Here is a 15,031-nt window from a genome sequence, read left to right on the forward strand (position 1 = left end):
ATGTTGAAAGTCCTTGGTTTCAGTCAGTTAAATCTCATGATTTGAGTTTACAGACGTCAGCTCTGGGATGTCAATTTAAAGCTAATAGATGTTATACTGCCCCCTGGTGTCAAAATCATATACAGAATACACATGAAACTACTATTTACAGTGAATATTTCACTTTTTCATTGAAATGTTTAGAAAATAGTTTGTCATGTTACATGCAGAGCCAAATAAATTGAGTCTTAATTCATACATTTTTAATAATACATGTTTAATAACACCAGTAAACAATACAAAAATGTAGTATTGTGTATTAAAACATACAAAAAGGTTGATTTAGAACAACAAAACATATACATTAAATGTAAAATACTCATATGGTTGTGAATCACTTGTCATGCATCTCTACTGTAGTTCCAATATAAAAAGACAAGGCTCGCCCTTAGATGTTAACATTAAAATAAGCAGTTAACACTGCTGAACACAAACAAAAAGGTATTTAACTATAGGTTGGACAAATTACTTCAGTTGTTGTAAGTCTAATGAGCAACAATACCAAACCCCCATGAGGGGGGTTTTGCAATCATGAGGAAGACCCCTTATTTTGTCTTTGGGTCAGTCTTTGGGTCAGTCATCCATCCACAGACAGTCTAAAATCACAACAAGTCCATTTCCCAACTGTTCACAATAACCTGGGTTATTAGAGCACAACGTAGCAAAATCTTTTTCAACAGAAAACGAAAAAGAGTGTTTCTTATTGGCCCATGTAGCCGCTCTCTGTTTCAGTCCATTTTCTACCTTTTGGTGCCTAATGAAAACCACCCTGTTCTGAACCCAATACTTCACCGGGGGGCAGTAATGAATTTCCACTCCAGTTACTCCACTTTCCAGATGGCTATCTTCCCATCCTCGCGGGCCGCCCCACTCAGCACATAGCGGTCCTCTGCGGAGCACAGTGCCTGGACACAGTCTGTGTGAGCTACCAGCTCCTTCTCCACCGTGTGTCGCTGGGTATCCACTACGTAGATCTTCCCCCTGGACTTCCCCGAGCTACGGCCGCCAACCCAGATCTGACAGGACAGGGTAAAAGATGTCTCTTATTGGTTATTAAACCACATCTGTTTTGAATAAGACATGTTAAATTGACAATGGACAGCATGTCAGAATGCATTGTGCTATGAATGTGTATTGTGTATTATTATTTTTTTAAGCTGAAAACCGGGAAGGGGATCCAAAGCTGATTTGGACTAATGAATACTTTCACATAATAGAATAGCTAAATACAGTATGAACTGTAAGTCGTGTATCTAGTAGTCTAGTAGAGTCCTCAAGCCCTTTAATGGAAACTACAGTAGAGTCCTCAAGCCCTTTAATGGAAACTACAGTAGAGTCCTCAAGCCCTTTAATGGAAACTACAGTAGAGTCCTCAAGCCCTTTAATGGAAACTACAGTAGAGTCCTCAAGCCCTTTAATGGAAACTACAGTAGAGTCCTCAAGCCCTTTAATGGAAACTACAGTAGAGTCCTCAAGCCCTTTTAATGGAAACTACAGTAGAGTCCTCAAGCCCTTTTATGGAAACTACAGTAGAGTCCTCAAGCCCTTTAATGGAAACTACAGTAGAGTCCTCAAGCCCTTTAATGGAAACTACAGTAGAGTCCTCAAGCCCTTTAATGGAAACTACAGTAGAGTCCTCAAGCCCTTTAATGGAAACTACAGTAGAGTCCTCAAGCCCTTTAATGGAAACTACAGTAGAGTCCTCAAGCCCTTTAATGGAAACTACAGTAGAGTACTCAAGCCCTTTAATGGAAACTACAGTAGAGTACTCAAGCCCTTTAATGGAAACTACAGTAGAGTCCTCAAGCCCTTTAATGGAAACTACAGTAGAGTCCTCAAGCCCTTTAATGGAACTACAGTAACTACAGTAGAGTCCTCAAGCCCTTTAATGGAAACTACAGTAGAGTCCTCAAGCCCTTTAATGGAAACTACAGTAGAGTCCTCAAGCCCTTTAATGGAAACTACAGTAGAGTCCTCAAGCCCTTTAATGGAAACTACAGTAGAGTCCTCAAGCCCTTTAATGGAAACTACAGTAGAGTACTCAAGCCCTTTAATGGAAACTACAGTAGAGTACTCAAGCCCTTTTATGGAAACTACAGTAGAGTACTCAAGCCCTGTGATAGAAACTACAGTAGCGTAGAATAGAAGCATCCTAACTTTCGGTCTACAATGCAGTCTGCAGATAGTCTCACCTGGTTTTTGACCTTGATGAGGCAGGTGACACCTGCACAGTCGGGCAACTGGATCCTCTGGAAGGGCTTGGTGAGCTCCGCGAGGTGCCACACACACAGCTCCCCTACGTCTATACAGGCCGTCCACAGCTGCTCCTTCTGAAACACATAGCACACAACAGCACTCCTTCATCACCCCCATACCATGTCAAAGTAGCACAAACCTCACTGAGCACAGTAGGCTATATATTAAACATGACATACTATGTATACAATACATGCAGGGATGAAACATGACACTGGCCAGCCGGGCTAGCAGGTCACGATTTCCACTAGCCCGGGTAACATTCTGGTCCAAAGTCAGTGCCTTTCAAAAACAACATTTCATCCAGCCTGGTAGGTTCTGAAAAGTACTAGCCTCAGCTTGTTTCATTTCTATATTTCTACAGACACATAAACCACGAGTCACCTCCTGGTAGAGCAGGAAGCTGCTAAAGGCAGTGGGGGAGCCACGGAGCTGTTCAGGAAGGGAGATCTTGCGAGTCAACGTTCCATTTTTCCACACCTCCATAATGCAGTCTCTGGCACCTGAATGATGTAGGAGGAATAACAACCACGATTATAACAATCAATCTGTCATATACAGTATTATAAACTGGGTGGTTCGAACCCTGAATGCTGATTGGCTGACAGCCATGGTATATCAGACCGTATACCACGGGTATGACAAAAATTTATTTTTACTGCTCCAATTACATTGGTAACCAAATAGCAATAAGGCACCTCATGGATTTGTGGTATATGGCCAATATACCACGGCTAAGGGCTGTGTCCAGGCACTCTGCGTTGTGTCGTGCATCAGGACAGCCCTTAGCCGTGGTACATTGGCCATATACCACACCTCCTCGGGCCTTATTGCTTAAGTCTAATATAGCCAGAAGTAATTTTCATCATTTGATGTACACTATTTTTTATGTTTTTATGTGTACTTACAGCACCACAGGGTTCCACTGCAGAGCTGAACGGACTGGAGACGGTCACAGGAGAGCCTGAACTGTTTCCTCACCTGCAGTGTGGACACGTCCCACGTCATCACTGTACCTTCCGCACTGCAGGAGTACGCCACCTTGGGGCTGCAACAGGAAGTACTTCACACAGGTAAAGACTAACGTTACTGATACCATAAAGCAGAACCAGCAGGGCTATGTTCAGGATGGCACACAGGAGCAAAACAAGGAGCATTTCTTATACAGATTGTTGCTGTGTTTCAGTCCATTTCCTTCTGTTTGGTGCCTAATGAACACAGCCCAGGTATAAATAAAGGATGTCTTCGATTGTACTTCGAGCTGGGACTGCTCATTGATGGCTTTATCATAGGCTCCTAAAATGAAGGTTCTCTCCATGGCTGTGATGCCAGTAGTAGCTGTATGTTTGATGCATGTCAGTGTCACACCTCACCTGTATTTCTCGCTGCGCTCCCCTAGGGCCAACCCTGTGACCTCACTGCGGTGGTCCGTCAGCTGCTTGTTACAGGACATGCTGCGGGTGCTGATTATGTAAATGACGGAATCCTGAGAGCCAATCCACACCTGCTGCCGGTCTACTCCCAGCATGCAGTTCTGAAGAAAACAACATAAAATAACATTGGGAAGATATTAACCATTATGATGTATAACCCATGTAGCTCAGTAGGTAGAGCATGGCCCTTGCAATGCCAGGGTTGTGGATTTGTTTTCGACAGGGGACCAGTATGAAAATGTCTGCACTCACTACTGTAAGTCGCTCTGGATAAGAGCGTCGGCTAAATTAGAAAAATGTTTAAAAAACAGACAGGCTTTCCAGAAGCTTTTTTAAGCCATGGAAGCAAGCTCGATTACCGCAGGCTTTTCTCAGATTTGTTCCAATTAGCAAGTGAACACAAGACGTGGAAGTGTGGTAACGTAAGTCTGAAATTGAAGACACCACCAGGGGGCAGCAGAATCCCTTGAGTTATTTTAATGGACAAAAACACTAAATAGAGTTCAAATGGGTCAAAGCAGAAAGATGATTAACTGGTCAGTGAATAACTACTGCTTCTTCATACATCTATAACTGTCCTTCTCCCTTTGAATTTTCCTTTTCTTTTAAAATAGCGGTCTCATCCCTGTTCCACGTCCACACCCTTACCACTCGTGAAGAGCCTACTTGAAGTTGGCTTTGTTGCATGGACCAGCTGGCTGCATCAAACACCACCACCTTGCCGTCGCTCAGGGCACACCACAGTTTGGGGTTCCCATCACCCTCGGTGTCGAACGATACGCCCAGCTGGCCTGAGAATGTAAACAAACATTTTGATGAAGGCTGAAATTCCTGAATTCACATTTTCTATTTATTTTATTTCTATTGTCCCACAAGCAGAATCTCTCTCTCTCATACTGAACAAGTCCAGCAGAATCTCTCTCTCATACTGAACAAGTCCAGCAGAATCTCTCTCTCATGCTGAACAAGTCCAGCAGAATCTCTCTCTCATGCTGAACAAGTCCAGCAGAATCTCTCTCTCATGCTGAACAAGTCCAGCAGAATCTCTCTCTCATGCTGAACAAGTCCAGCAGAATCTCTCTCTCATGCTGAACAAGTCCAGCAGAATCTCTCTCTCATACTGAACAAGTCCAGCAGAATCTCAACAAATCAAGCAGAATCTCTCTCTCATACTGAACAAATCAAGCAGAATCTCTCTCTCATACTGAACAAATCAAGCAGAATCTCTCTCATACTGAACAAATCAAGCAGAATCTCTCTCTCATACTGAACAAATCAAGCAGAATCTCTCTCTCATACTGAACAAATCAAGCAGAATCTCTCTCTCATACTGAACAAATCAAGCAGAATCTCTCTCTCATACTGAACAAATCAAGCAGAATCTCTCTCATACTGAACAAATCAAGCAGAATCTCTCTCTCATACTGAACAAATCAAGCAGAATCTCTCTCTCATACTGAACAAATCAAGCAGAATCTCTCTCTCATACTGAACAAATCAAGCAGAATCTCTCTCTCATACTGAACAAATCAAGCAGAATCTCTCTCTCATACTGAACAAATCAAGCAGAATCTCTCTCTCATACTGAACAAATCAAGCAGAATATCTCTCTCATGCTGAACAAATCAATTAGATCCAACTCATACAGTAAGGACGTCATGGTTTGACTAGATAGTAACTATACGTAAGCAACACCCTGATGAAGACTGAAGCTGAAAGGTATAGATTATTCTTTATAATAAATATCTATTTATAATACATCTTCTAGTTTGTTATGAGCCAGACTGAATATATATCTCTCTCTCTCACACACACACACACACGAAGAGTAAACATTCACAGTCAACCTCTCTCTCTCATACACACACACACACAGAAGAAGAGTAAACATTCACAGTCAACATCTCCCTCCCTCCCTCACACACACAGAGAAGAAGAGTAAACATTCAGTCAACATCTCTCTCTCATACACACACAGAAGAGTAAACATTCAGTCAACATCTCCCTCCCTTTCACACACACAGAAGAAGAGTAAACATTCAGTCAACATCTCTCTCTCATACACACAGAAGAAGAGTAAACATTCAGTCAACATCTCCCTCTCTCTCACACACACAGAAGAAGAGTAAACATTCACAGTCAACATCTCTCTCTCATACACACACAGAAGAAGAGTAAACATTCAGTCAACATCTCTCTCTCATACACACACAGAAGAAGAGTAAACATTCAGTCAACATCTCTCTCTCATACACACACAGAAGAGTAAACATTCAGTCAACATCTCTCTCTCATACACACAGAAGAAGAGTAAACATTCAGTCAACATCTCTCTCTCATACACACACAGAAGAGTAAACATTCAGTCAACATCTCTCTCTCATACACACAGAAGAAGAGTAAACATTCAGTCAACATCTCTCTCTCACACACACAGAAGAGTAAACATTCAGTCAACATCTCTCTCACACACACACAGAAGAGTAAACATTCAGTCAACATCTCTCTCTCACACACACACAGAAGAGTAAACATTCAGTCAACATCTCTCTCTCATACACACACAGAAGAGTAAACATTCAGTCAACATCTCTCTCTCTCACACACACACAGAAGAGTAAACATTCAGTCAACATCTCTCTCTCACACACAGAAGAAGAGTAAACATTCAGTCAACATCTCTCTCTCACACACACAGAAGAAGAGTAAACATTCAGTCAACATCTCTCTCTAATACACACAGAAGAAGAGTAAACATTCAGTCAACATCTCTCTCTCATACACACACAGAAGAGTAAACATTCAGTCAACATCTCTCTCTCATACACACACAGAAGAGTAAACATTCAGTCAATCTCCCTCCCTCCCTCACACACACAGAAGAAGAGTAAACATTCAGTCAACATCTCTCTCTCATACACACAGAAGAAGAAGTAAACATTCAGTCAACATCTCTCTCTCACACACACAGAAGAAGAGTAAACATTCAGTCAACCTCTCTCTCTCACACACACAGAAGAAGAGTAAACATTCAGTCAACATCTCTCTCTCACACACACAGAAGAGTAAACATTCAGTCAACATCTCTCTCTCACACACACACAGAAGAGTAAACATTCAGTCAACATCTCTCTCTCACACACACAGAAGAAGAGTAAACATTCAGTCAACATCTCTCTCTCATACACACACAGAAGAGTAAACATTCAGTCAACATCTCTCTCTCACACACACACAGAAGAGTAAACATTCAGTCAACATCTCTCTCTCACACACACAGAAGAAGAGTAAACATTCAGTCAACATCTCTCTCTCACACACACACAGAAGAGTAAACATTCAGTCAACATCTCTCTCTCATACACACACAGAAGAAGAGTAAACATTCAGTCAACATCTCCCTCCCTCCCTCACACACACAGAAGAAGAGTAAACATTCAGTCAACATCTCTCTCACACACACACACAGAAGAGTAAACATTCAGTCAACATCTCTCTCTCATACACACACAGAAGAGTAAACATTCAGTCAACCTCTCTCTCTCATACACACACAGAAGAGTAAACATTCAGTCAACATCTCCCTCTCTCACACACACACAGAAGAAGAGTAAACATTCAGTCAACATCTCTCTCTCATACACACACAGAAGAGTAAACATTCAGTCAACATCTCCCTCCCTCCCTCACACACACAGAAGAAGAGTAAACATTCAGTCAACACCTCTCTCTCTCATACACACACAGAAGAGTAAACATTCAGTCAACATCTCTCTCTCTCACACACACAGAAGAAGAGTAAACATTCAGTCAACATCTCTCTCTCATACACAGAAGAAGAGTAAACATTCAGTCAACCTCTCTCTCTCACACACACAGAAGAAGAGTAAACATTCAGTCAACATCTCCCTCCCTCACACACACAGAAGAAGAGTAAACATTCAGTCAACATCTCTCTCTCATACACACACAGAAGAGTAAACATTCAGTCAACATCTCTCTCTCACACACACACAGAAGAAGAGTAAACATTCAGTCAACATCTCCCCCTCTCACACACACAGAAGAAGAGTAAACATTCAGTCAACATCTCTCTCTCATACACACACAGAAGAGTAAACATTCAGTCAACATCTCTCTCACACACACACAGAAGAAGAGTAAACATTCAGTCAACATCTCTCTCTCATACACACAGAAGAGTAAACATTCAGTCAACATCTCCCTCCACACACACACACACACACACACACACACAGACGAAGAGTAAACATTCAGTCAACATCTCCCTCCCACACACACACACACACACACACACACACACACACACACACACACACACACAGAAGAGTAAACATTCAGTCAACATCTCTCTCTCATACACACACACACACACACACAGACACAGAGAAGAAGAGTAAACATTCAGTCAACATCTCTCTCACACACACACACACACACACACAGACGAAGAGTAAACATTCAGTCAACATCTCTCTCTCTCTCACACACACACACGAAGTGTAAACATTGACAGTTATACATAATGTCACACATATGGAACTTCTGTCAGGTATCATTCATGATCTAGTAAGACATCAATCAGATGTTCAAATACAATCACAAACTGTTCTATTTCCTCTGATGGCGTAACAATCCTTTTTAGAAATCATAATAGGAAAAATAAAAAAAGATGTGTCACATCCTGTGTCACATCCTCCCTTTCATGGGGAGGAGTGTTGAACAGAACGGAAAGGAGGAAGGAATATGGACACTGTCCAACGGCACATATTAATGACCTACATTTAGACCCTGAGAGCTAGGACTTCAATGGTGCTCTGTGCTGAAGCAGCACTGTTACTAATGCCTAGACGGTCATCTCCACATCTTATCGTAATAATCAGCAGGATAGGCCTAGAAAAACACACTGTCTGTGAGAGGACCAGGGGAAGGAGGAGGACCACTGTCTGTGAGAGGACCAGGGGAAGGAGGAGGACCAGGGGGAAGGAGGAGGACCAGGGGAAGGAGGAGGACCAGGGGAAGGAGGAGGACCAGGGGAAGGAGGAGGACCAGGGGAAGGAGGAGGACCAGGGGAAGGAGGAGGACCAGGGGAAGAGGAGGACCAGGGGAAGGAGGAGGACCAGGGGAAGGAGGAGGACCAGGGGAAGGAGGAGGACCACTGTCTGTGAGAGGACCAGGGGAAGGAGGAGGACCACTGTCTGTGAGAGGACCAGGGGAAGGTGGAGGACCACTGTCTGTGAGAGGACCAGGGGAAGGGGGAAGGACCGCTGTCTGTGAGAGGACCAGGGGAAGGACCACTGTCTGTGAGAGGACCAGGGGAAGGAGGAGGACCACTGTCTGTGAGAGGACCAGGGGAAGGAGGAGGACCACTGTCTGTGAGAGGACCAGGGGAAGGAGGAGGACCACTGTCTGTGAGAGGACCAGGGGAAGGAGGAGGACCACTGTCTGTGAGAGGACCAGGGGAAGGATGAGGACCACTGTCTGTGAGAGGACCAGGGGAAGGAGGAGGACCACACAAAAAAAGAATGCTGATTCAAAATGATTGATGTTTGAAACATAAGTTTCAGATGTCAAATTGATACAGAAGTCCGACTAAAACACATCACATTGTGTAATACAAGACTGTGTAATATAATAAATGTTTGTGGTTTGAGTAGGAAGAACAATTTCAGTGATTCTATTGTGCCTACTGTATGACCCTACTACGGAAGGAGGAGGACCAGGGGGAGGAGGAGGACCAGGGGAAGGAGGAGGACCGCTGTCTGCGAGAGGACCAGGGGAAGGAGGAGGACCAGGGGAAGGAGGAGGACCAGGGGAAGGAGGAGGACCAGGGGAAGGAGGAGGACCAGGGGAAGGAGGAGGACCAGGGGAAGGAGGAGGACCGCTGTCTGTGAGAGGACCAGGGGAAGGACCGCTGTCTGCGAGAGGACCAGGGGAAGGACCGCTGTCTGCGAGAGGACCAGGGGAAGGACCGCTGTCTGCGAGAGGACCAGGGGAAGGACCGCTGTCTGCGAGAGGACCAGGGGAAGGAAGGCGAGAGGACCAGGGGAAGGACCGCTGTCTGCGAGAGGACCAGGGGAAGGACCGCTGTCTGCGAGAGGACCAGGGGAAGGACCGCTGTCTGCGAGAGGACCAGGGGAAGGACCGCTGTCTGGAGAGGACCAGGGGAAGGACCGCTGTCTGGAGAGGACCAGGGGAAGGGCCGCTGTCTGCGAGAGGACCAGGGGAAGGGCCGCTGTCTGCGAGAGGACCAGGGGAAGGACCGCTGTCTGCGAGAGGACCAGGGGAAGGACCGCTGTCTGGAGAGGACCAGGGGAAGGACCGCTGTCTGCGAGAGGACCAGGGGAAGGACCGCTGTCTGCGAGAGGAACAGGGGAAGGACCGCTGTCTGCGAGAGGAACAGGGGAAGGACCGCTGTCTGTGAGAGGACCAGGGGAAGGACCGCTGTCTGTGAGAGGACCAGGGGAAGGACCGCTGTCTGTGAGAGGACCAGGGGAAGGACCGCTGTCTGTGAGAGGACCAGGGGAAGGACCGCTGTCTGTGAGAGGACCAGGGAAGGACCGCTGTCTGTGAGAGGACCAGGGAAGGACCGCTGTCTGTGAGAGGACCAGGGAAGGACCGCTGTCTGTGAGAGGACCAGGGGAAGGACCGCTGTCTGTGAGAGGACCAGGGGAAGGACCGCTGTCTGTGAGAGGACCAGGGAAGGACCGCTGTCTGTGAGAGGACCAGGGGAAGGAGGAGGACCACTGTCTGTGAGAGGACCAGGGGAAGGAGGAGGACCACTGTCTGTGAGAGGACCAGGGGAAGGAGGAGGACCACTGTCTGTGAGAGGACCAGGGAAGGAGGAGGACCACTGTCTGTGAGGGGACCAGGGGAAGGAGGAGGACCACTGTCTGTGAGAGGACCAGGGGAAGGAGGAGGACCACTGTCTGTGAGAGGACCAGGGGAAGGAGGAGGACCACTGTCTGTGAGAGGACCAGGGGAAGGAGGAGGACCACTGTCTGTGAGAGGACCAGGGAAGGAGGAGGACCACTGTCTGTGAGAGGACCAGGGGAAGGAGGAGGACCACTGTCTGTGAGAGGACCAGGGGAAGGAGGAGGACCACTGTCTGTGAGAGGACCAGGGGAAGGAGGAGGACCACTGTCTGTGAGAGGACCAGGGGAAGGAGGAGGACCACTGTCTGTGAGAGGACCAGGGGAAGGAGGAGGACCACTGTCTGTGAGAGGACCAGGGGAAGGAGGAGGACCACTGTCTGTGAGAGGACCAGGGAAGGAGGAGGACCACTGTCTGTGAGAGGACCAGGGGAAGGAGGAGGACCACTGTCTGTGAGAGGACCAGGGGAAGGAGGAGGACCGCTGTCTGTGAGAGGACCAGGGGAAGGGGGAAGGACCGCTGTCTGTGAGAGGACCAGGGGAAGGACCACTGTCTGTGAGAGGACCAGGGGAAGGACCACTGTCTGTGAGAGGACCAGGGGAAGGACCACTGTCTGTGAGAGGACCAGGGAAGGACCGCTGTCTGTGAGAGGACCAGGGGAAGGAGGAGGACCACTGTCTGTGAGAGGACCTGGGGAAGGAGGAGGACCACTGTCTGTGAGAGGACCGGGAGAGGGAGGAGGACCAGGGGAAGGAGGAGGACCAAGGGAAGGACCACTGTCTGTGAGAGGACCAGGGGAAGGAGGAGGACCACTGTCTGTGAGAGGACCAGGGGAAGGAGGAGGACCAGGGGAAGGAGGAGGACCAGGGGAAGGAAGAGGACCAGGGGAAGGAGGAGGACCAGGGGAAGGAGGAGGACCAGGGGACGGAGGAGGACCAGGGGAAGGAGGAGGACCAGGGGAAGGAGGAGGACCAGGGGAAGGAGGAGGACCAGGGGAAGGAGGAGGACCAGGGGAAGGAGGAGGACCAGGGGAAGGAGGAGGACCAGGGGAAGGAGGAGGACCAGGGAAGGAGGAGGACCAGGGGAAGGACCACTGTCTGTGAGAGGACCAGGGGAAGGAGGAGGACCACTGTCTGTGAGAGGACCAGGGGAAGGAGGAGGACCACTGTCTGTGAGAGGACCAGGGGAAGGAGGAGGACCACTGTCTGTGAGAGGACCAGGGGAAGGAGGAGGACCAGGGGAAGGAGGAGGACCACTGTCTGTGAGAGGACCAGGGGAAGGAGGAGGACCACTGTCTGTGAGAGGACCAGGGGAAGGAGGAGGACCACTGCCTGTGAGAGGACCAGGGGAAGGAGGAGGACCACTGCCTGTGAGAGGACCAGGGGAAGGAGGAGGACCACTGTCTGTGAGAGGACCAGGGGAAGGAGGAGGACCACTGTCTGTGAGAGGACCAGGGGAAGGGGGAGGACCACTGTCTGTGAGAGGACCAGGGGAAGGGGGAAGGACCGCTGTCTGTGAGAGGACCAGGGGAAGGACCACTGTCTGTGAGAGGACCAGGGAAGGACCGCTGTCTGTGAGAGGACCAGGGGAAGGAGGAGGACCACTGTCTGTGAGAGGACCAGGGGAAGGGGGAAGGACCGCTGTCTGTGAGAGGACCAGGGGAAGGACCACTGTCTGTGAGAGGACCAGGGAAGGACCGCTGTCTGTGAGAGGACCAGGGGAAGGAGGAGGACCACTGTCTGTGAGAGGCCCAGGGGAAGGGGGAAGGACCGCTGTCTGTGAGAGGACCAGGGGAAGGACCACGTCTGTGAGAGGACCAGGGGAAGGACCGCTGTCTGTGAGAGGACCAGGGGAAGGACCGCTGTCTGTGAGAGGACCAGGGGAAGGAGGAGGACCACTGTCTGTGAGAGGACCAGGGAAGGAGGAGGACCAGGGGAAGGAAGAGGACCAGGGGAAGGAAGAGGACCAGGGGAAGGAAGAGGACCAGGGGAAGGAAGAGGACCAGGGAAGGAAGAGGACCAGGGGAAGGAAGAGGACCAGGGGAAGGAAGAGGACCAGGGGAAGGAGGAGGACCAGGGAAAGGAGGAGGACCAGGGGAAGGAGGAGGACCGCTGTCTGTGAGAGGACCAGGGGAAGGAGGAGGACCGCTGTCTGTGAGAGGACCAGGGGAAGGAGGACGACCAGGGGAAGGAAGAGGACCAGGGGAAGGAGGAGGACCAGGGGAAGGAGGAGGACCAGGGGAAGGAGGAGGACCAGGGGAAGGAGGAGGACCAGGGGAAGGAGGAGGACCAGGGGAAGGAGGAGGACCAGGGGAAGGAGGAGGACCAGGGGAAGGAGGAGGACCAGGGGAAGGAGGAGGACCGCTGTCTGTGAGAGGACCAGGGGAAGGAGGAGGACCGCTGTCTGTGAGAGGACCAGGGAAGGAGGAGGACCAGGGGAAGGAAGAGGACCAGGGGAAGGAGGAGGACCAGGGGAAGGAGGAGGACCAGGGGAAGGAGGAGGACCAGGGGAAGGAGGAGGACCAGGGAAGGAGGAGGACCAGGGGAAGGAAGAGGACCAGGGGAAGGAAGAGGACCAGGGGAAGGAAGAGGACCAGGGGAAGGAAGAGGACCAGGGGAAGGAAGAGGACCAGGGGAAGGAAGAGGACCAGGGGAAGGAAGAGGACCAGGGGAAGGAAGAGGACCAGGGGAAGGAAGAGGACCAGGGGAAGGAAGAGGACCAGGGGAAGGAAGAGGACCAGGGGAAGGAAGAGGACCAGGGGAAGGAAGAGGACCAGGGGAAGGAAGAGGACCAGGGGAAGGAAGAGGACCAGGGGAAGGAAGAGGACCAGGGGAAGGAAGAGGACCAGGGGAAGGAGGAGGACCAGGGGAAGGAGGAGGACCAGGGGAAGGAGGAGGACCAGAGGAAGGAGGAGGACCAGGGGAAGGAGGAGGACCAGGGGAAGGAGGAGGACCAGGGGAAGGAGGAGGACCAGGGGAAGGAGGAGGACCAGGGGAAGGAGGAGGACCAGGGGAAGGAGGAGGACCAGGGGAAGGAGGAGGACCACTGTCTGTGAGAGGACCACTGTCTGTGAGAGGACCAGGTGAAGGAGGAGGACCACTGTCTGTGAGAGGACCAGGGGAAGGAGGAGGACCAGGGGAAGGAGGAGGACCAGGGGAAGGAGGAGGACCGCTGTCTGTGAGAGGACCAGGGGAAGGAGGAGGACCGCTGTCTGTGAGAGGACCAGGGGAAGGAGGAGGACCAGGGGAAGGAAGAGGACCAGGGGAAGGAAGAGGACCAGGGGAAGGAAGAGGACCAGGGGAAGGAAGAGGACCAGGGGAAGGAAGAGGACCAGGGGAAGGAGGAGGACCAGGGGAAGGAGGAGGACCAGGGGAAGGAGGAGGACCAGGGGAAGGAGGAGGACCAGGGGAAGGAGGAGGACCGCTGTCTGTGAGAGGACCAGGGGAAGGAGGAGGACCGCTGTCTGTGAGAGGACCAGGGGAAGGAGGAGGACCGCTGTCTGTGAGAGGACCAGGGGAAGGAGGAGGACCGCTGTCTGTGAGAGGACCAGGGGAAGGAGGAGGACCACTGTCTGTGAGAGGACCAGGGGAAGGAGGAGGGATAGTGTGTTGGTTCCCTGATGTCACTAGGTTGAGGCTCCTTTTAGTTTAGGTGTTGGGAGGATCCTTGCAGACTAGGGTCTGTTTCTTATCTGCCCTAGTCAAAACAACATGAGACGTACTATTGAGCCTGAGAAAAAAAAAAGAATGCTGATTCAAAATGATTGATGTTTGAAACATAAGTTTCAGATGTCAAATTGATACAGAAGTCCGACTAAAACACATCTCATTGTGTAATACAAGACTGTGTAATATAATAAATGTTTGTGGTTTGAGTAGGAAGAACAATTTCAGTGATTCTATTGTGCCTACTGTATGACCCTACTACCAGTAATCAGCGCATGAAACTAAGGATGAAACTGAGGAACACAACAGGAAGTGGTTGGTGGTGATGCGTTGGGAAAAATCGGTGCCTCATTACTTGTTTAAGAGGCAGTAAAAAAATCTCTGGAACCAAAAGCGCCTCTGGCCAAGTTTCCACCTGTAACACCACACTGACACCAAGGAGGCTTTAGCCACACTGACACCATCACTGTCCTAGCAGCAGCGGAATGCAGCACTGTGACAGACCTGGGTTCAAATACTACTTCAAATCATTTAAAATGCTTTAGCTGTGCTTGATTGAGCTTGCCTGTTCCAATGGAACCAGTAGAAAAGTCCCAAAAGTTCAAACCCCACCCACCTGACACTTAAGGCAGATGAAAGCAAACGCACAAAGTATTTGAAAGATTTCAAATAGTATTTGAACCCAGGTCTGGAATGTGACGTATGTTACTAGGACACGGGCAACATGAGTCTTGTGTTGTTGTT

General features: G+C 49.4%; 1 protein-coding gene across 1 annotated transcript in view; it reads right to left on the bottom strand.

Moving 5' to 3' along the window:
• Window positions 1-238: 238 nt before the first annotated feature.
• The window catches only part of LOC112246015 (DENN domain-containing protein 3), a gene marked incomplete at its 5' end in the record, with an annotated part of 48,807 nt that continues 34,014 nt past the window's right edge, over window positions 239-15,031 (bottom strand). The window contains 6 exons of the mRNA XM_042295030.1: window positions 239-1,055; window positions 2,232-2,369; window positions 2,680-2,798; window positions 3,204-3,358; window positions 3,669-3,829; window positions 4,377-4,519. Coding sequence (XP_042150964.1) covers window positions 861-1,055; window positions 2,232-2,369; window positions 2,680-2,798; window positions 3,204-3,358; window positions 3,669-3,829; window positions 4,377-4,519 — 911 coding nt within the window. The remainder of the gene's footprint in view (window positions 1,056-2,231; window positions 2,370-2,679; window positions 2,799-3,203; window positions 3,359-3,668; window positions 3,830-4,376; window positions 4,520-15,031) is intronic.

Source organism: Oncorhynchus tshawytscha, linkage group LG13 (assembly GCF_018296145.1).
Source record: "Oncorhynchus tshawytscha isolate Ot180627B linkage group LG13, Otsh_v2.0, whole genome shotgun sequence".
In the NCBI taxonomy this organism is placed as follows: Eukaryota; Metazoa; Chordata; class Actinopteri; order Salmoniformes; family Salmonidae; genus Oncorhynchus; species Oncorhynchus tshawytscha.